This window comes from Eucyclogobius newberryi, unplaced genomic scaffold (genome assembly GCF_026437365.1).
Source record: "Eucyclogobius newberryi isolate DKJ021-1_F unplaced genomic scaffold, fEucNew1.0.hap1 SCAF_22, whole genome shotgun sequence".
NCBI classification, from domain to species: domain Eukaryota; kingdom Metazoa; phylum Chordata; class Actinopteri; order Gobiiformes; family Gobiidae; genus Eucyclogobius; species Eucyclogobius newberryi.
This window is the reverse complement of record NW_027315857.1, coordinates 8,823,820-8,844,611: the sequence shown is the minus strand read 5'-3', so window position 1 is coordinate 8,844,611 and position 20,792 is coordinate 8,823,820. Positions and strand designations below refer to the sequence as shown.

The following is a 20,792-nucleotide window of genomic DNA, read 5'->3' as shown; positions in this document are numbered from 1 at the left end:
CAGAATGTTGCAGAGTGTTATGACTAGATCAATAATTACCAATGCTCCTTTGTGTTCTGCAGCCAAACCAACCACCTTGCCACTTCCTTTGACCCCAGAGTCTCCAAAGTAAGTGCGAGAAGTTTTTCCACATTATTTTAGGGGAAAAGTAAACGAGAAAACAAAAAAGAAAAAACAAGGAAATAATCCAATCCGAGACTAGAATCCAAGTTGAGGCATTTTTGTGACTCTCATTTCCATTACTTACCACAAAAGCAGAACATTTACCCTCATGGTTGGTAAATATTACGCCTTTTTTGTCTTGCAGTGACCACAAGGGATCACCGTTTGAGAACAAAGCCATTGAACGCACATTAAGCGTGGAGATCGCTGGAACTCCAGGTGAGCACCCGCACATACGACCGGAACACGCGATTAATGGAGCGTATATTCAAATTTCTCACGCGCCATTGAGTTTTGCGGCCGCCGGATTTTAATGAGTTAATCCCGCTTTCATCCGAGTTCAAAGTTCAAGGTGAAGGAACGCCGGAGACTTTTTATGTGCCACAGTATTGATTAGAGCATCCAATCTCCATGCGGGTTTATTAGCGGAGCCCCTCCCACCCCCCCACCTCGGCCCCCTTTGAGTTAATATGCCGCTCCTGCTCCCGTATCAGATCTAATGCTCTCTGACTGTCGGCTTACTTAGTCCGTGCATCAGTAGAAATTGAATTGGCAGTGTTATTGTTTTAATTGGTTTTACTACATGATTCAGTTTTCCCCGATCCCCAGACGAACACGCAATTTGATCAACTGACATGGGGCTTCGGTGTTAGGACAGTGTACGCATGCTGCTCTGTCAATATACTATGGATTTAATTAAAATTATGATAAAAGAAATACTTCTAATTTCAAGCTTTTTAGTGTTCATTGGCTTTATAGCTTATTAATCAACAAAGATAATGTTTTAGTTGCAGGACGATAGGGCATCTGCAACACACCTAATGCTACTATTCACCTTAAGATATACTTTCCACTACTACTACTTCTTCTTAAAGGGGGGGGTCCAACTTCATTCTTGTAAATAAGCACACACACACACACACACACACACATATATATATATACACATATATACACACATACACACATATACATACACATATACATACACATATACACACACACATACACACATACACAACCCCAGAGAAGACAAGAAAACAAAAAGGCAACAAAATGAAGCACATCATTTCAAATTTGTATATTATAATTGAAATTTCACTATTAGGAATATAATCTAATAGTGAAATATCAATTATAATGTCGGTCCAGGTGTTGAAGGTAAAGGTATCCATTCATTGTGTCCATGGCAGGAGTTTTGAGGCACATACTGTATATGTATTTTGATAGTACACTGTAAAAGCAGCACTTTGTGAAGACCAAAAGCATTGATCTGATTGACTGAGCTTTGGCTTTGGCTCCAGGTTCACTTCACCGTCAAGAAGAAGCTGTTCTAAAGCACGTGCAAAGGTCAATGTTAATGTGAATATTAAAGATGTGGCATTTCCAACTTGTTAGATTCAACTCCATACACCGTGATCCTTTACCTTCTCTGATCTGTAACTGTTTAGTAGTTGTAGTGTTTCACTGGTTCTCAGGAATGTGTTTACTACAAGCAAATCGTTCAGGGCAACAGTCTACCCCCAATCCCATTTGTTTTGCACCAAACCCCCAGAGCAGTCTTAAATGAAACCTATGACCTTGGTCAAAGTGTCGTTTAACCATTTTGTGTAGATAAGCTTCCAAAGGCAAAGGTCACGATTGTCGAAACCTAAAGGAAGTCTGAAAATCTCTGGGGCAGCCATGCAGTTAATATTTGTTCCCATTCATTGTGCATGGTTGATTTTAACTAACCTGGGGCCACGTCTCAGAAACGGCCAGACATTGTGCAGAAAGTTTGGATTGAATATTAAGCGTTTTAGTGAGGATAAATCCCAGTAAGTGAAGGTGAAAGATCGTGAGTTAGAGGTCCTCTGTGGATTAAAAGTAACATTTTACGACAACGGTGATTATTGTGCAGTGACTTATAACCAGATGGAGGTTAGGCCGGCGCGCTGTTCCACAATTCACCTTCAGACTACTTGAAACTTTCCATGGAGCGCTGCCAATACACTATTACTTTATACCTTTATGAGGTGGTGGTGTAGTAATAGTGGCCTCATTGAAAGATAACATCTGGAGAAAAGGGCCTGTCTTGTTGCCAGGCATATTAAAGGAACATTTTTGCTGTCAAAACCTTGCTGTATCCTTTGCTTGCATTTTCTTACATACTGACACATTTACACACCTTTTAAGTTAGTCCTATTATTCCCTTTCCAGTGGCTTTATAATGAATGCATAAATAGCTACATGTATTTTCGACATTTCGCCATAAATATAAAGTGTATTTGTAATTTGGGGCTATCTAGCTAATAGTCAATGAACTCTTAATGTGTTTTCCCAACATTTTCATAGTCCACAGGCTGCTGCTTTTAACAAACGATACCTGTTTTTTGGTCGGATGTGCATTTCTTTGACCAAAAGAACAAAAACGCATCAACAGGCAGTGAAACCCTCTGGGACTTCAGTGTTCAGGCCTAATCTCTGCCTCACTAATAGATTTGCCCCACTCGGCTGTGTTGTCTTTAATTACTGTATCTCATGACACTGGGGTGGGTCCGTGTGTGTTGCTATTTGCATGGCTTACCGCCGGATCAACTCTTTAAGCCCGGAGTTGTTATTCGCTCCGAGGTCTACACTCAATTTCCAGCTGGACGGGGGAAAATGATTTGGATACACTTGCTTCCTCCTTTCTCTCCTCTCCTCCATATTTGGCGTTTACTCGCTGACAGCTCCATGATTGGTGTCTGCATCTGCGGGCCATCCATCACGAGCGAGTTTGACAGAGAGGCACATATTTATCTAATTCTGATTTATTTCACCCCCGTCACTAATGGCTGCTAGTTTATGACCCCACGCGTGCATTGTTTTGGACAGATGGTGCTTCACTTTGCGGCAGACCCCTCCCTCTCCGTTGCGTTGGAATCGTGCAGATCTATACCTGTATGTCGGCCAGCGTTAGCCATTATTTACAAAGACTACGGTGGCCCAAAAGGGTTTGTTTTATTGCACCAAATTCTATATTGAAATTCGGAAACGGCCTTTTATATAGTTTTTGCTTGTAAGTCGAACCAACTTCTGTAATCATCGTTATAGTACAATCTGGAGGCACAATGCAGCAAAAAGTGAACTGATTTAACGAAAAAAAGGAGAATATGTCTACATTTTAAGGCGTTTTTGGCCTGAAAGCTTTATAAAGACATGGAGATGAGGGAAGGGAGGGCATGCAGCAAATTGTTGAAGCTAGTATTCAAACTCGCAACGCACATGGAACCATAATACGGTAAAAAAACAAAATATAATGAGCATACTTACAGATCAGTGCTCCTATAGTCAACACAATCAACATGCAAAGGAAAATATGCTTGAAGTTGGCCATTGATACACCAAAATACATAATAATAAGCTATGGGATAGTATTGCTTGCTATTTACTGATTACTGATTACCCAGTAATAACGATAGGACTATGATAAGCCCCTGGATATGCCATTCCAAACACTAGCAAGTCAGAATATCTACATATCCTGCTCACTCACTCACTCTTTTTGCCAAGCTGTCTTCCCGGCGCACGCTTTCACACTGGATTTAATACTAATAGCTGTCATTTGGTGCAATTCGCCTGCAAAGGAGGGAAGAGCGGTGCATTATAAGGAGGAACAGAGGAGAGCGTAGGTGTTTCAAAGTGGCTGACTGGAGACTGTGAGTGCACTGGTACGGTTGTGTGGGCATGTTTGTTAGACAGAGGAGAGACAAAACGCCAAAGATGGCAGACAGGTAGAGAGACGAGAGGAGCAATGTACAAGACCAGGGAGTGAATGAGAGCAGCGGTGACGGTCCGTTTGTGTGAGTGCGTTCACTATAAAGTAGGCTCATCTCTAGATTCCTCATATAAATGCCATCTGTCTGGTTATAAATCTGGAGGTGGGGGTAGAAAGGGGAGCAGGGGATTGGGAGGGACATCTCAGAAGAATGACTGGTGTTCGCCAAACTTGCACAAATTTTGGTTTGTTCCCTTTAAACTCATTTTATGTTTTACTATAGTTACTCAAGCAAACACAGATAAGATGTTTCATTTGAACCTTGATATAAAATTGCTCCTCACCTCTTTGAATGATAAAAGCTCGAGTGTTTTATTCTGATGACTTGGCAGGTGTCCAGTGCGGGGCGGATACTGTATCACACATGCCCGTGCATTAGGTTTGTCCTTTGCACGGTTTTATGTTGTGTTTTTTTTTTTTTTTTTAAGGGGATCTTTTCAAGGTCAGAAAGGAACCGGATGGCAAGTCACCCGTATAACAACATCACCATATTAAGTTACACCAAGCATTACATTAATCTGTCAAGATTGCAATAAAATTGAGCTCAGTATAAGGCTAAAAGTGAATGTTTTAATCAGACCTGTGGTATCTGTGGCCACTGGCCATAAAGCATGCTGAGTTTATAGACAAGAGGAGGAGTTTAGGGCTATTTTGGTTGGTTTGGATTATGACTCCATTTAAATTTATGGTCCTCAACAAACCTTTGTGTCTTTCTCTTTCTCCGCAGGTCTGACACCACCTACTACGCCCCCACACAAAGTCAGTCAAGAGAATCCTTTCAAAGCATCTCTCAAAACCAAGTTGTCTTCATGTTCCTCCTCAGCCTTGACATGCAAAAGAGCCAAGCAGAGCGAGGCAGGCCCCGGCGCTCTGGCCCTGGCCCCAGGTGCCTCAGGCGGGGGCCCAATTAGGAAGGGTCCCGAACAGACTGAGCTGTACGCCCAGCTGAGCAAAGCGTCCAGCGCTCTCCCTTTTTCTCTGCACTTAGCAGGAGTCGCTGACGAGGACCAACGTAGCACTAGCAACAAGCGGTCTCGTGGACACAGTGACCACGACTACTGCCAGGCAACAGCAAATGCCAAGAAGGACGGCAGCACGGCCACCGCTACCAGCACTACAGCAGCGGTCACTACAGCAGCGGTCACTCCTCCGGACGACAGGCACATGGAATGTAAGGACTTAACAATGCCCCCATCTTCATCTCCATTCTCATCTTCCCAAACGTCTGCTTCATCCATGTCTTTGGCTGAGCAGCACAATCCAGCTATGCTGGAGAAGCAGGCAGCCCAAATTAAGGAGACACAAAACCCCTCACAAGAGGTCCCAAGTGACCAATCCTCTGCCAACAACCGGAAACCCATGCGCGACCAGGAAATCCGAGCAGAGCTCAACAAGCACTTTGGAATCCCCAAACAAGCGCTTTACAGCCCGGGGAGAGAAATGAAGCCTGCAGCTCCTCCACCTGCAGAGAAGGAGGCTTCTGATGGCTCATCCCAGCGGCTGCCTGGGTCCAGCCACCTGCACCAAGGCTTCCTGCCTTTCCACGAGGACCTGTACGTGGGCCGAGAGAACCGCTTCCTGTACCCCTGGGAGGGCACTCCTCTGGACCTCCTGTTCGACTGCTCCCCCTGCTCTCCCTCCTCGTCCCCTCCATCAAGCTGCTCCCCATCACGAGGCTCCGTGTCCTCGCCCTCCTCCCTGCTCCTGTCTCCCAGCAGGCCTTTCTGCTGGACCAGCGGAGGGTCACGCTCCAGGTCTCGATCCCACTCTGGCTCCCGCAGCTCCTCCTCACACCACCGGAGGCGCTCACTCTCCAGCTCGCCCGACAGACGCCCGTCCACCTGGTAGGTCTCATACACACACCGCTCATCCTTTAACCCTCACAGCAGGTGTTCTGGGAGGAAACAGCAGTATCAGAGCTGCCGGGATAGAAGAGCCTGAAGACTCATGGCATGGTGCTTGACCTTCTGCCCGTCTACAAGCACATACCTGATAAATGTACAAAACTGCAATTGTCCTGTTACTACTCCTTTAGCCTGTGACATAATTATGTTTAGGCTAACCCATGCCCAGCCTGTTTTTGTCACATTTCCATCAAATAAAAATGGACTCTGAATAAACAGAACTTGAAAGATGCCATGGGGCTGTACTTCACACGAGCTCCATTTCCCGTGGAGGATTTGAATTTGAGTGTGTCCCTAACATCCACTTTTTGTTTAAATCTGTCTTCCTCACTTGCTGCCTTTCCGTTTGAAGCCGGGGCTATTGTTTTAAGCGGCAGCTGTTGTTTTTACTGAGTGGCGAACCCTCCGCTTTTACATCCCCCAAGATGAAAGAGCGATCCAGGCTGTGGGAATGTAGTCTGAAACACCCCACTCAAAAGAGACTGCTATCATCAGAGTGCTGTGTGAGAAAAACTACATTTCCCATGGTTCCCTTTGATCAGAGCTGTGGGGTTTTGTTGTTTTAGTGGATGAAGTGGAGAAATAGGTAATATGAGTTTGCCAGTTGGCGGTGCGGTGAGTCTGTTACGCTCACAGAATTTCTTTATCTGATTACGTAAAGGTCAGTGTACTCCACACAACCAGTTTGTTTCGGCTCTTTTTCCTGCTAATGGTGACGGACGTTTGAGAATCCACTGATTACTATTGTTTAAGTCAATCATGTAATTAGATGTCTGTGGCTTGGGAGTTAATACTTCTATAGGAATCTGAGAAACCCGCCTTCCACGCTAAGAAAGCTCCGAATGCTCCGAATCGTACTGGTTGCGAATAGAATGAGATCTTGTGTAAAGGAAGAAATGTTCAGTTTGTTTATAAGGTCAGCCTGCTTCACACTGCCAAGAGAAATGCTTTTTAGACGCACTCTTGTTCTACACATCTTGCTCACAAATTATACAGCTACATTCAAGTCTAACACTAACACACCTTGAGATTTAGGGAACGGCAATATACAAACGAGAGAAAAGGTTGTTATATTCATTCTCTGCTATAGATAAATAGATTTTTAGCCGAAGTGATTCTCAAAATCCCAGTTCTGTGATGAATGTTTTACAGTATAAGATCCTCAATCTATCCAAACTGCCATCCCCGTGCTTCAGAGCGCTCACACAAACTTCTCTCCCTCCATTATTCAAGGCTTCCTTCTTCAGCACTTCAATTATTGAGCGTAGGAAGTGTAAGGAGTACAGGGTTAGCCACGCCAGTCGGGCCGCTAACGTCCACAGTATTGACCAGGTCTCATGTAACTTACATGGCGGCGGTACAGAGGCGCACATGGCTCAGGCGTCTGGAAAGTTCCCTTTGAAATCAAGGCTACTTTCTCTATAACTAGACGTAAAAGTAACTGCACTTTTCCATCACCTGCTGCTTGTCTCTACGCACAGTAAATGTCATTGCTTTTCCGTAAATGTTCCACTGACATTAAATTTATCTATATATTCGTGGAGACAAGCAAGCGGCGCCACTAGCCCAAGTTATAGGCAGATCTGTGGAAAGATGACGTAAGAATGTGTTTTTAAGGTATTTTTGAGCTGGAAAGACACATACTTTTTGAATAAATGCAAGGGGAATGTGTTTAATGCCATACTGTGAAATATTCCTGACAAAACAGGTGATGGACTCGCCACCAGAAAATATTTACAGCTTTTTTGTTTGTGGAAATATAACTTGTCAGTGGTGGAATGTAGTGAAGAACAAAAGTAAAAGGAAAGTAACTGTGGATACTTTTACTGTCCTTTCTTCTCCAAAGTGAAAAATACTTCCTGTATGACGTTTGAGGTCACGTCCGGGCTTTGAGCGTACAAAAAAAAGCAACGAAAAAGAAACATTGAGAAATTTATTTACATTTCACTCTTTAAAACTCTTTCAAAACTTTTATTCAAGTAGATTTTAATGTGGGATTTTGATGTAAGTAAAACATTTCTTTGTTGTCTTCTTCAGGGCTCGTCAGAACACAGAATCCAGCACTTTCCGTTCCCGGACTCACAAAAGCCCTCGGCCCCGCTCTCCTCTCAGCCGCAGACAAAGGTGAGCCTTTTCGTGAGACATTTTAGTTTTCTCTTATTTGCCTTTGCTGAGGTGGGCTTTATTTTACAGATATCGAACAATAACTCTCTGTTTAAATGACCCGGTTGTACCAGGAACACGTGGCCAATATAACAAGACTAATTCAATACAAAACAAGCTCTTTTTAATGAGTAAACAAATACCAAGTGTCCCTTTATCAGTTACTGTATGTTAGATGTGCGAGAAGCATGGAGCAATACCTCAAAAACAGCTCTTTCTATAGCAATGTTTTTGCATTGTTTATTTGTAGAGCACATTAAAATCACAGAAACAGAAATACAATAAAATTAACTGAATAAAAAATAAAAATGAATCCAAATTTATCAGACCACATTGGCAGGTATTCCAGACACTCCTTAAAGGTGTAGGGTTCTACCTCAAAATAGTCCCAGATAAATCTTTCAGTATTTAAAATGTCAAAAAAAAAAAAAAAAAAAAATGAATTGAAAAAAAATAAGAAAAAAAATAATAAGAAAAAAATAAATAAGAATAAAAATGTTTAAAAAAACTAAAAAAATAAAATAAAAAAATAAAAAAGCGTAACGTGTAAATAATTTAAGACATAAAAGAGAAGAGAGCAAAGCAAAATCCTTTCAGTCATGCGCAGCTAAACAAAACAGTTTTTATTATTGTACAAAATATTGATCCACAAATTCAAGTTCAATTCGACAACCTAACTTCTTTTCCAACAATGGTAAAAGTTGTGTGTAGTAGGATACGTATTGCCACGTCCTGCCAAGTGTTCCGCATTGTCACTTATTTGACCGTGACACATTTGATTTGGCGAATCGCTAAACACACATTTTAAATTTGTTCTCTTCCTCTCAGCTTGTCTCGCTCTCAGCCTCTCTCTCAAGGCTCCGGTGATTGCTTATGCATGGGGCCCGGGCGGTGGGGGGGGGACACGGTGACATTCGGAGCTCTGAGCTGATTTGGCATCCACGTGCCTAATGACACCCGACAAGTCAGAGAGACGCTCATCAGTCCAAACTTAACGGACAAGTCTAGTGCCAGTCCGGGGGGTTGGGGAGGAGGGGGAGGGGAGCGAAGGAGGCGGTAGTGAAGTCGTACTTTTTCCTCGTCTTGATGAAGCCCTTAACTAAGCAGAAAGTAATGACATGTGAAGTTGTGCTGACGGCTGCAGCCTGGCTCCCGGCCGCGCTGCTCGCCGCCTCTCCCCGGAGCCCCTCCTGTGGGCGTCGCAATCACCGCCACAGCCAATATTGTGCACTTCTTATTATTATGGAAACACATACTCTTCACATGTGTCCGGTTTTCAAGTCCAGCAAGTCTTTGTAAAAATGTACTATTTCCTCTAAACAAAGGTGAAAAAACAACAACAATCAACAAAGTACCTTATCTTATTACTGCCACTACTACCAGTACTATAACTATACATGCGCTCGCACATCCAGGAACTTGTGCAGTGGCAACCGAGTCCGCCATTTTGAAAGGGGCACAACAGCACGTCTACTTCATACGAAATCCAGGAAATATGAGGCCAAAATGTCAAAAACCTGCTTAATCTGTAAGGACATTGCTCTGTTGACTGACCAATAAATGAGAGCTTTGTTGTGTACTTAGTTTACCGTTATTGTCTAAAGAATTAAAGTATTCGTAGCTCATTGTGCAGTAGAAAAGGATGCAGTCGTGTTGGTTTTTATATATCGCGTGTGCCCCTTTTAAAATGGCCGCTATGGGGAAGTCCCGGCTGTATGACGTCACCGCGAACGCATGTATTGTTACAAAAGTTCAAAATTAACATCTCAATCCCCTTCTATTTTTCTGGCACTTCCCACATCCTTATTTGGTTTACTCTATTCAGCTCTATTCACCTCAATGAGAACTGTCCGATCAGTATTTAATCATGTCTTTATTGTTTGGTTGTGGTCCGAAAGTATGACGTTTAACATGTGACTGTTGTTGTGCAGGTATGACAGCTACGAGGAGTACCAGCTCGAGCGATTGATGAGGGAAGAACATCTGCAGGACTATGAGAAACGGGAGTTTGAGCGAGCTGAGCAGAAAGACCGGCAGAAGCAAAAAGCAATCGTAAGTCTAAAAGCAAAAAAAAACATACACTTTGTTATTTTAAACATGGGGCTTGCACTGTTCTTATTGGTCACTGCTCTGTCCACTGCTTGTGTCCTTAACTGTAGTCATACAAACAGTGACAGATCCTGCCTCTGTTGGTTAAGTTTTTGGTATTTTAAAAAAAAAGAATGACCAGAACACAACCAGAGAACAAATAGCAAAATAAAAACGGTAGACGTCAAATAAACATCAATAGGAACAAAATCACGGCACATTTCAAATTAAAATGAAAGTTCCGCTTAGTCCAAAGTCTGTCAAATTTTAATTTACCCAAAAAAATGTCAGAATGTCAGTTTTTCCATTATTTTTTAATTTTATTTTTTACTTTATTTCCAAATGTTCTAGGACTACTTTCTGTCTCAGAACCACATAATGGATAATACATCAGCGTTAAATATAGCCACAGGAAGAGCATCTGGTGTCAAACTGTCTAATTAAACCAACATTATGGTAGTAGAGCTTTTGAATTTGGTATTTCAAGATTATTTATTTTCATTGTTGACAGATTTGTACAACTACAGTATTAAGAAGTCTTCAAATATGTACTGCTACTTTTACTGCTACTGCTACTGCTACTGCTGCTGCTACTGCTACTTCTACTGCTACTGCTACTTCTACTTCTACTTCTACTTCTACTTCTACTGCTACTGCATGCTATGGGGATTTGCTGTGACAACCCTACGATGGAAAAGTCTAAAATGTCACAAACAAAAACAACACATTTTAACGTGTGATATTTCCCGTATGCCGCCTGCTAAATTGGCATTCCCTCTATACCTCCCCTCTCTTTGTCTCAGTATGACATTAGTCAGGTCTCCAGCGGCGACCACCCGTTGATAAAGCGCACAGTAAATGACGCAGTAATGCAAACGCAGCTTGGCAGCCGTACACTTTTCGACACAGAGACTCAAACAATTACAAGTCGTGTAGCGCCGGAGCTGTCAGAGCGGGTTTGAAAGTCCGGGCGCGTGAAAGATGCTTGTTCCAACTGTCGGTTTGCATATCTCTGTGTGTTTTTGGCCCATTCTCTCGCTCACCCACACATACGCAAGTGGGCCTCAGGGTGCCGTCAAGATAGGGCCGCCGATTTATCAGCTGTCAGCAAGTAAACCACTAATTCAGCACGCATTTTTTTTGTAAGTGAATGTACTGTATAAGCATTAAAGGCAGTGGAAAAACACCAAGAACTGAGGTGAAAGTACAAATATGCAACAAAATAAATGCATTACCGTGCATCAAAATGTTACTACGTAGTGGTAAAAGTACTCTAATGTTTGCGTTCGATCGATTATAATAATACAGTTTGGTCAATTAAGCATCAAATCCGCTGCCAAGATGCGATTAGTTGAAAGAAAGCATTACTTAAGTATTTAATTGTCTAAAAGGCTTTATTTACGCAAATGGGTTTGGGGAGCTCAGCGTGATAAACTTTAGCATTTATTAAACGAGACTCTTCTTCAGTATTGCAATGTATTTTTAGCCGGCGTACGGATTTTTAATTACCTCAAGTTTTCCCCAGCTCTTCCAATCAAACGCGCCGCTTAACTTTCTGCTCGGCGGCTGAGTCACTCCTCTGTTTTATTTTTAGCCTCCATGAAAAACTGTTTTAAACTCGACACGGCATCATTTGATAAAAATCGCAGCGTGCCGCCACCAGTTGAGGAATTGTAGCGTCAAGAGAGATTGAAGGCACCTCCAAACTGCATCGCTATCAGATCAAAAAGAAAAGGGGGGGAGAGTAAGAAAACAAGTGGAAGCAATCAGAGAGGAACAAAACAAAGAGGAAGGGGCGAGGCGGCGGCGGCGGCGGTCTCGGGAGTCAAGTCTTTTTGGGGGTTATCGCGACCCATTCATTAGCGGCATGTAAAAAACGACAGGTGAACTCGGGCCCCGGCCTCTAATCCTTGACGTTTCTCCCCTTGTTAACGAACAGGAGGAGAGACGGGCGGTGTACGTGGGTCGGCTGAGGTCCGACTGCACCAGGACGGAGCTGAAACGGCGCTTTGAAGTCTTCGGTGAAATTGAGGAATGCGCAGTGAACCTGAGGGACGATGGGTAAGGCCGCGGGACCAGTGATGTGTGTGTGTGTGTGTGAGGAAAGAGAGAGGAGAGCGGGAGCGGTTGAAGGTAAATGGACAGGAAATATTTAGTAGAACATTCCTGCCCTCTGGATAGGCCAAAGTCTGGAGCTCAAATATGTTATTGCTCTTGAACATACCGCAAAAGTTTGGGGGTTGTTGAAAAGTGTAATAAAAAAAAGCTGTGACGGTGCTTTGAGGTTTGAGACCGTGTTTGTCTTTCTCCAAGGCCAGAACAATGAAGATGGTGCCCACTTATTGCCCACGATTTCTGATTACATCGCTGTAAAAGTTACACCAGATTCAAGCGCTACGGTAAAGGACGCGTTTTCTGATGGCGTGAGATTGACAGGCGGATCGCTCTGTTGTGGTCAAAATGGAGCCGAGTCGAAAGGCAAAGCTCTCGATTTACCGGTCGATCTGCGTCCCTACTCTTACTCTTACTCTTACTACTTCATAACACGGACGCACTGTACAGGAAGAGCCAGAGTCGGCGCTACCTCCTGAGGAGACTCAGGTCTTTTGGAGTGACAGGGCCACTCCTGAAGACCTTCTATGACTCTGTGGTGGCATCAGCCCTCCTGTACGGTGTGGCCTGCTGGAGCAGCAGCATCACAGAGAGGGAGAGGAAGAGGCTGGACAGAGTCATCAAGAAGTCCAGCTCCGTCCTGGGCTGTGCTCTGGACTCGGTGCAGGAGGTGGGGGACAGGAGGGTCCTGGCTAGATTCACATCTATGCTGGACCATGAGTGTCACCCCCTGCAGGACACTCTCTCCGCTCTGGAGAGCAGCTTCAGTGAGAGACTGATCCACCCTCGATGTGCGAAGGAAAGGTTCCGTAGGTCTTTCCTTCCTGCTGCTGTCAGACTCTATAACAAAAACTGTTAGTACTGAACACTCGCAATACTGACCTAACCATGTGCAATTCTGTCATATGTGCAATTGCTGTTGGAATTCATGTGCAATTCATGTGCAATTACTGTGAAATTCATGTGCAATCTATGTGCTGTCGTGACACATATTCATGTGCAATTACTGTCGTGATCACATGCAATGGTATTTATGTATTTATTTATTTATTTGTCTATGGGAGTTTTTATTTATTTATAGGAGATCTTCTACTGAAAGTGTTTTTCAGACTTCCTATAAGTGATCTGTTCTTCTGTATCTACCTCTGTATCTACCTGCGTTGCACCAATGAAATTTCCCCATGTGGGACAATAAAGGAATATCTTATCTTATCTTATCTTATCTTACTTATGGTCACGATCTTTGGGTAATGACGGAAAGGGCAAGATTGGCTATACGTATGTGTCGCTTTGTGGCATCTTGGCATCCTCCCAAAGGAGCTGGAAGTGTGCGTGGAGAGGGCGTGTCCCTGCTTGGATGGACGGCAAAAATGATCCGATAATCCGCTATTATAAGTTTGTTGATTTACTATATTTGCTTCATGTTTAATGTGGTTAAATTGGCTTTTATTTGCCAGTGTCTTAAATTTGGGGCCAAAAGACTGTTTGCTTCTGGCACATTCCTCTGCACTGCTTCTATTGTTTACTTTAAAAGGTATATAGAGATTCTTGTTTGGCTTTTTGGCAGCAATTTGATGCAATTTGCACATCAAAACTACAGCACTAAAAGCTCCTTTTAATGTTGACAAAAACTGCCTTGGCAACCTTCTCCTCTCAACACCCCAAATATACACTTTTATCGATTCTTCTTTGCATATAAATAGCCAAAGTCAACACCTCCCTCCTGGCTATTGTTGCCCCGCAAGCAGCAGCGGCCACTCTGACGTACAGTTTTGTCTATTTCCGACCAGGGACACGTTTGGCTTCATCACGTACCGCTACACTTGTGATGCCTTCGCCGCCCTGGAGAAGGGACACACCTTACGCGGGTCACACGAGCCCCAGTTCGAGCTGTGCTTTGGCGGACAGAAGCAGTTCGGCAAATCGCATTACACCGACTTGGGTAAGTGCTGCTCTGCTGTTGTGTGGTTCTCCTCCCGTCGGCCCCCCTGCAGCTGCGGGTTATATTTGTGTGGCTTCAGGGAGTCAGCAGAATCACGTAGAAGCGAAAGGTTGCAAAATTTCGAGAGTAAAAGGGGAAGACAAAACGTTAATCATGGTCAAAGTGAGACGATGTGCGATTGTGTCGTGGTGTTCCAACTCTATCATCTTAAAGTTCAGAAAGTTTAGTTGATTATGTAAAAATGCCAAGTTTGAAAAGTGCATCAACTTTCCACTGATGACTTTCATTTGGTTTTCCACATTAAATACCGTATTTTCTGGACTATAAGTCGCACTGGAGTATAAGTCGCACCAGCCAAAAAATGCATAATAGAGAAGAAAAAAACATATATAAGTCACACTGGAGTATTAAATGTGGTTGCAAGTGTGAAAATAACAAATAATATCACATATAAGTCGCTCCGGAGTATAAGTATATAAGTATAAATATAAGTATAAGTCGCACCCCGGCCAAGATCTAAAATACACTTTACAAATCCCTTGTGAGGGACAGCGCAGTTTAGCTTGGACTAGTTTGCAGCTGGATATTTGTTTTTCTTATGTTAAACTATAATTGCTTAAGTGCGAGGGTAAGTCCACTAAGCAAAGTATGCAAGTATGAATTGCCTCTCCAGGAAAAACATACCCAAGATGCTACTTTTGTTGTTCTGAAAAGCTATCATGGAGCTAGATCCTTAAAAGCATGTTTGCAGCTTTTCTACCCCTTTTCCTTTGAATCTGGGATGCGTTTTCATGTTGGCTGTATATATATATCCCGGGCGCGTGGGTGTCGGGAGATCACAAGCGCATTAAGAACTGAGGAGGGGTTGAGGAGGTGATTTTTTTTTTTTTTTTTACAAGGACAAAGGGATGAAGCTAAAGAGGAGACGACGGGAGGAAGAGGAAGGTGGGAACAAGGTTAGGTCCCGGTAAAAGAAAAACAACATTACTCCCCCCCCCACCCCCGTTCGCCCCGTCCCGAGCGAGGATCCATCTGGTGCCAGCTGTTGTGGGGTTTGAACAAGGTGGAGTCTGACTGCGAAAAGACCAGTCGAGGTGTAATGAAGAAGTTAATTAGTTAACGAAGCGATATAGGCAGAAGTAAACGCACTAAAGATGCTCTGATTTGTTGCGTTATTTGTCCTTTATCAATCCGGCGCGGCTATATTTTCAACATGTAATCGTTTCTGTATTAATTCAACACCCAAAATATCTATAGATTTCATGTACGCAGACTTTTCATCCCCTTAGAATTATGAGGTTCTATAGTCAAAATGTAGTCACTTCTGTACTGTATATCCACATTTTACAGTGTAGTGTGAGGATTTTATGAGCAAAATCGATTTAAATTTGATTAAAATAAGTTGACAGCCACAATATAAGTTCTTGTTTTGGGCCTGTTTTATATAGAACCTTAACTTTCCAAATGAATATTGCATTTTCAACAATAAACAATAAAAAAAACACTTAAGATAATACGCCCGTGACTGCTTTATGTAGAAAAGACGGCCAGAAATCCCACAAGCTATCAAGGTTTCCATATCGTCCACGAACAGAAATACGCGTTCAAATGGACACGGCCGAAAGTTGCTTTTTTATAAATAATGCACGCTATCAATGAAATCAAGGCTTCTTCCTTTTTTCCTGGCCCCAAGCCAAGTTCCAACAGAAATAGGCTGTTCTTTTCTCAGAAGGGAGACTGGGGAAAAGGCTAGAGCCATTTTAAAACGATAATTACATCCCTCTATAGGTGACACGGCAGGCGGGTTATTGACATCTTCTGGTTTGACATGTATTTCCTGTTAATGCGTGAGGTCAGAGCTGTATAATGCGGGGTCACGGGAAGGGAACAAAGGACATTATCTTTCATAAGGGAAGCTGTTACCTTTTCAAATGTCCGAGCCAGTTCTCTAACCAGGTCTAGATGAAGCCTTCGCCTGGACTAAAGATCAGGACCAATCTGGTGGAAAGCAGGTGTCAAAACAGCATAGGATGGATAGAAAAGGTGGGTCTAAAGGTTATCTTATCTCAAACCAGGGAAGCCAGGTCCAAACCAGAAATAGATCAAGACGGGAATAAACCGGGACACAAACTGCTCAATCGACCAAACAAAACCAGTGCTCGGGAACCACTTTCCTAAGCCAGCAGCCAATTTAAATACTGAAAAATTGAAGCACAAAGAAACAGTTCCTAATTTACCGCCTTGAGGACAGACATTAAACCCAAATGGACTAATCAGTCTAGTTGAATCGGGCTATTTTGGTCCTCCGTTCTCTGATAGAAAGTGAATTTAACAGCGCAGACTCCTTCCTCACCCACTCGTCTCCATCTTTTCCCCTTCTTTTTTTGTTTTCGAAGACACTGTCCATTAGTTTTAAGTGAAGCACCGAGGTATTCTTCATCCCTCAAGGTGTCTGACACAGTTGAGCCGGCGGACATTGCATTAGATCTTTTAGCTGCCGCGGACATCCCAATTCCTCAAAGCTGAGGGGGTTGGGGAGCTGCAGGGATCTTCGGGGGTCCCATTTGTGAAGCTGTCTGTAGGCGGAGATAAGACAGGCGCCGTGTATTATCAGGTTCATCAAGAAGAATAGGCAGCATGAGAGATGGAGAGACAACGTTTTAGCTACAGTAATGAGCAAAAGCTTTCAAGAATGGCAGGAGACAAGAAAGGTGGTGCTACTGTGTGTCAGAAATGCAGAAATGAATCGAAGGAATGCAAAAAACGACGTGTTATTGTCGCTCAAAACTCAATAGATTCCTAGAAGATGATAGAACAATCCTTGAACTGTATTTATTTTTTACATTTCTGCTAAAACATCCTTTCTAGGGTTGGTACAATATGGATTTTGCCAGCCGATACCCACATTCAATCCGATAAATGATATTTGCTGACGCTAATGTCAAGGTTTTCGAATGTACTATCAATATGCAAGGCCTGCTGTTGTTGTAAAGTTCAGAAATTAACTTTTCACCGAGAGAAATAGTTATAAAATGTATGTATCTACACACAAAAGCCATATTTTTTGCACTACTTTTTCCATTTAAACTCACTTTGAATGGAGAAAAACATTGGTACTCGCACAAATGTTCAATATTGGACCACTTCCTGCCGCTAAGAAACATTCGACACTGATTATAGCACAAATCTACAATGCTTTTTTAAACGTCTTGACACCACTGACCTGTTTGTTTTGTCCTTCGCAGACTCTCATTCAGACGACTTTGATCCAGCCTCCACCAAAAGCAAGTACGACTCCCTGGACTTCGACAGCTTGCTCCGAGAGGCCCAGCGCAGCCTGAGAAGGTAACCAACCGGTCGGTCGTCAAGGGCAACCGCCGTCCGCCGTCACGTGGCTCGAGAGTGATTTCCGATACCTCACTGTTTCTCAAGACTATGAGAAGATTTACACTCTATTTCACAGAGTTTATATGAAGAAAAAAAATATAGACGTATATCGTGAAAAATGAATATATCAAATGAAGTTTACATGAACAAAGCTGCTGATGAAGAAGGAGAAGCAATGCATTGTGGGAAAGCCAGTGAACCCTCAGAATCTGTTCAAAGCAGGTTCAATGCACTCAACTGCTGTTGTGAAGGAAGAAAAGGAAAAGAAACTTGTCTTTTTTTCTCTAAGCACTACAATACCCACAATCCTTTGGGGGTAGCAGCTTGTTCAACCAGATTCGCTTTCTTTTGTCATTTATTTTTATTTTTGAAAATCTGCTGTGTGGATCTGGTGTTACATTGCAAAACAAGTGGGAATTGTTTGGAAAATTCTCAAGGGTGTCTACATTTTGAAAGATTGAAATGTAGCTGTGTATTTAATATTATAAAAAGGAATATTTTTGTTTTATGTAAATATCAGATAAGAAAATTCTTTATTTGTTACAGCTATGCACTGTAAAACGCAGCCTTTTTTAAATGAAAGAGAAAAATTTCTTAATTCAGAATGTTTGATCTGTAGTGATTACACCACATTGTACACCTACATGATGTTTTGTCATGACATGATTGTAAAAAAAAAAAGAACAAAAAATTGATCTCGACCGCTCAGTTTGAGAGAGTACGTGAACAATGTCCTTTTTTTAAGTTATTTTGTTGGGGAAGGGGTTAAAAAGTCAACCATGTATAGTTTTATCCGTCTATAACGTTCTCAATCAGTGTTTTTGCCAGTGTAAAATTTTTTTTTTTTTTTTATGATTTAAAAAAAGAAAAATGGACCCCATTTTTTTATTATTTGAAAGAGCAATAAGTATAGACAGTTTGATTCTTTGGAAGGTTTTTGATCAACCAAATAATTTTAATTCAATATATTTATGTATTTATTTTTTAATCAAAACTGTTTGAGCTCCATGATGTGGCGTACCTCATAAAATGTATTTATTTTGTCTTTTTCTCTGTTATTTAACTCACAATCACTAGACAGGGTGTACAATAATATCTTTTGGTGGGGATTTTGTGACCTTCTATGCCTTTCCGAAACAATTGCAACATTTCAGTCAATCACTCCTCATGCATCAGTCTATAAGTCCACATAGAAGCAATAACAATAATTTTGCAAGATTTTTATTAAGTTGTCCCACTGGAAACACTGACATGGCTACACTCACGCTTTGATTATGTGAATGCCAAACAAGAAGTTTACAATTCATTTCCTGACTTTTTTAATGATCTTGTATTTGATGTACAAATAATATCATATAGTAATAATATTCACAATAATTGCAAGATGATTAATAATAATATAAATGGAAGGAAAAAATCTATAAAAAGCAATAAATTATTTTTCAGAGTTGTATTTTAGCTCTTATCGTTGTGATTTTTTGGGGGGGGATTTTGGACCCATTACCCAGTCGCTGGTAGCTAAGATACTCCATTCCAATAAGTCTTGGCCTCCCTCTGCTTTTCCCTTTAAAGATGTCCGTGATTGTATTGCACGCATTACAATGTGATACTTCGTGTGCAAACTGTCCATCTGTGCGTGTGCGTGTGCGTGTGTGTGCGTGTGTGTGTAGGAAAAATGTTTGATGTGTACTGCATGGCTTGTCCAGAAACACTTTGGATGTCTGATTTTCTCAATGGCGTATTTCAAACTATTTTATACACGCAATCAGCCATACATTAGGACCACTGTATTCCTGTTTTAGAAGCAAAAAAACAACAAAAAACGGTTCGACAACTGGGTTAGAGAACAAGAATTCACAATCACATGCAAAACCAGATATTTTTAAAATTTAAACATTTTCAATTTTTAGCGTAAACATTGCGCTGGTGGTCGTAATGTTATGGTTCATTGACGTATAAGCCTAAAGGAGAAAACCTTACACAACTACGGCATGCCGCACCACTTCTTCCCCCTCTCTCCCCACTCACAGTCCAGATATGACATAAAAGGTAACCTTGCGGTTTCTAGTTCAATTAATATCCTGTTCCAAGTAATGAGAGAACCAGGTCTCGTCACAAGAAGGGAAAAAAAAACTTGTATAATGAAAGCTATGCTGATCACAGACTTCCTTTTATGGGATTTGACTATTGGAGACGGTTTTCAAATGAGGACGTGAAAAAATACCTGTGTTTTATGGCATTGTTTTTCCCTTTCCGTTGTCTGTATAGCATTTGGGTAATGGTGTCGTGTCCCATTGATTGATGTGGCTTTAAACATTGTAATAAAAATGCTTTGTAAATTGCCTAGAGTAGCAATATATTACACCTTATGGTTTCAACTGTGGCGGACTTTTTAATGTCACCTATTGAGGACACTGTCTTGCTTTGTTTTTTTTTTCTTTTGGAAGGACATTACGTGTACAAGTGTGTGTGAGATTTGAAGGGAAGTGTGTATGTGTGTGTGTTTTTTTTGGATGTTCTATGTGTCCTATCCACGTTGCCTTTTTCTGCCAAGTCCTTACCAATGCCTTTGTGGTTCTACCTATTGTACGACTTTCTTGTGAATTTTAATTTTTTTATGTGCAATTCTCATCAGCCTCACCATGCCAATAAAGGGAAATGTGTTTGAAAAAGTCTGGCTTCTTTGTCCCGTCATCTTGCACTTTCAGGCGTTGTGATGTACAGCTTTGAATAATTAGCATCAAGGAGAGATCCTTGAAGTTTTGAAATGGAACGTTGAAAACTTGGAAGAAAATGCAGTCTAAAGAGCTTAAAAGTCGTTTTGACTATAAATCTATCATATCATCACTTGACAAAAAGTAAACCATGCACTGCATCTGCTCTTACCAGCCATACTCTAAAGATATAATATAATAACTGTTGTAAATACTTTTAGTTTGGGGAAAGTGAGAATATCAGAAATAGAATGGACAGGACCTAACTTAAGGACCACTTAAGTGCTTAAATTAACAATAATACCAGTATGTACCGTACTACAAGTAGTAATACTTTGAATACTACAACATTTACCTCAAATACTACCAACCCTAAAGTAAACCTTGACTAGACCAGGATTAGAAGAAGTCTAAACCAAGCCAAATTTACATCTGGACTAAAAATCTCAAACACAGTTTTGTAAATGCTTCCTGCTTCCGAAGAGTGCACACGCTTTTTTGCTCGCTCCGCTTGCTATCGC

The 20,792-nt window shown here is 41.9% G+C and overlaps 1 protein-coding gene across 10 annotated transcripts in view; it reads left to right on the top strand.

Moving 5' to 3' along the window:
* ppargc1a (peroxisome proliferator-activated receptor gamma, coactivator 1 alpha) overlaps positions 1-20,229 on the top strand; it is a 47,543-nt gene extending 27,314 nt beyond the window's left edge. For all 10 annotated transcript variants that reach the window (XM_072459258.1, XM_072459260.1, XM_072459259.1 and 7 more), the window contains exons 6-13: positions 63-108; positions 308-381; positions 4,689-5,805; positions 7,903-7,989; positions 9,960-10,080; positions 12,056-12,177; positions 14,019-14,170; positions 17,416-20,229. In XM_072459258.1, coding sequence (XP_072315359.1) covers positions 63-108; positions 308-381; positions 4,689-5,805; positions 7,903-7,989; positions 9,960-10,080; positions 12,056-12,177; positions 14,019-14,170; positions 17,416-17,519 — 1,823 coding nt within the window. In that variant the 3' untranslated portion in view covers positions 17,520-20,229. The remainder of the gene's footprint in view (positions 1-62; positions 109-307; positions 382-4,688; positions 5,806-7,902; positions 7,990-9,959; positions 10,081-12,055; positions 12,178-14,018; positions 14,171-17,415) is intronic.
* Positions 20,230-20,792: the final 563 nt, after the last annotated feature.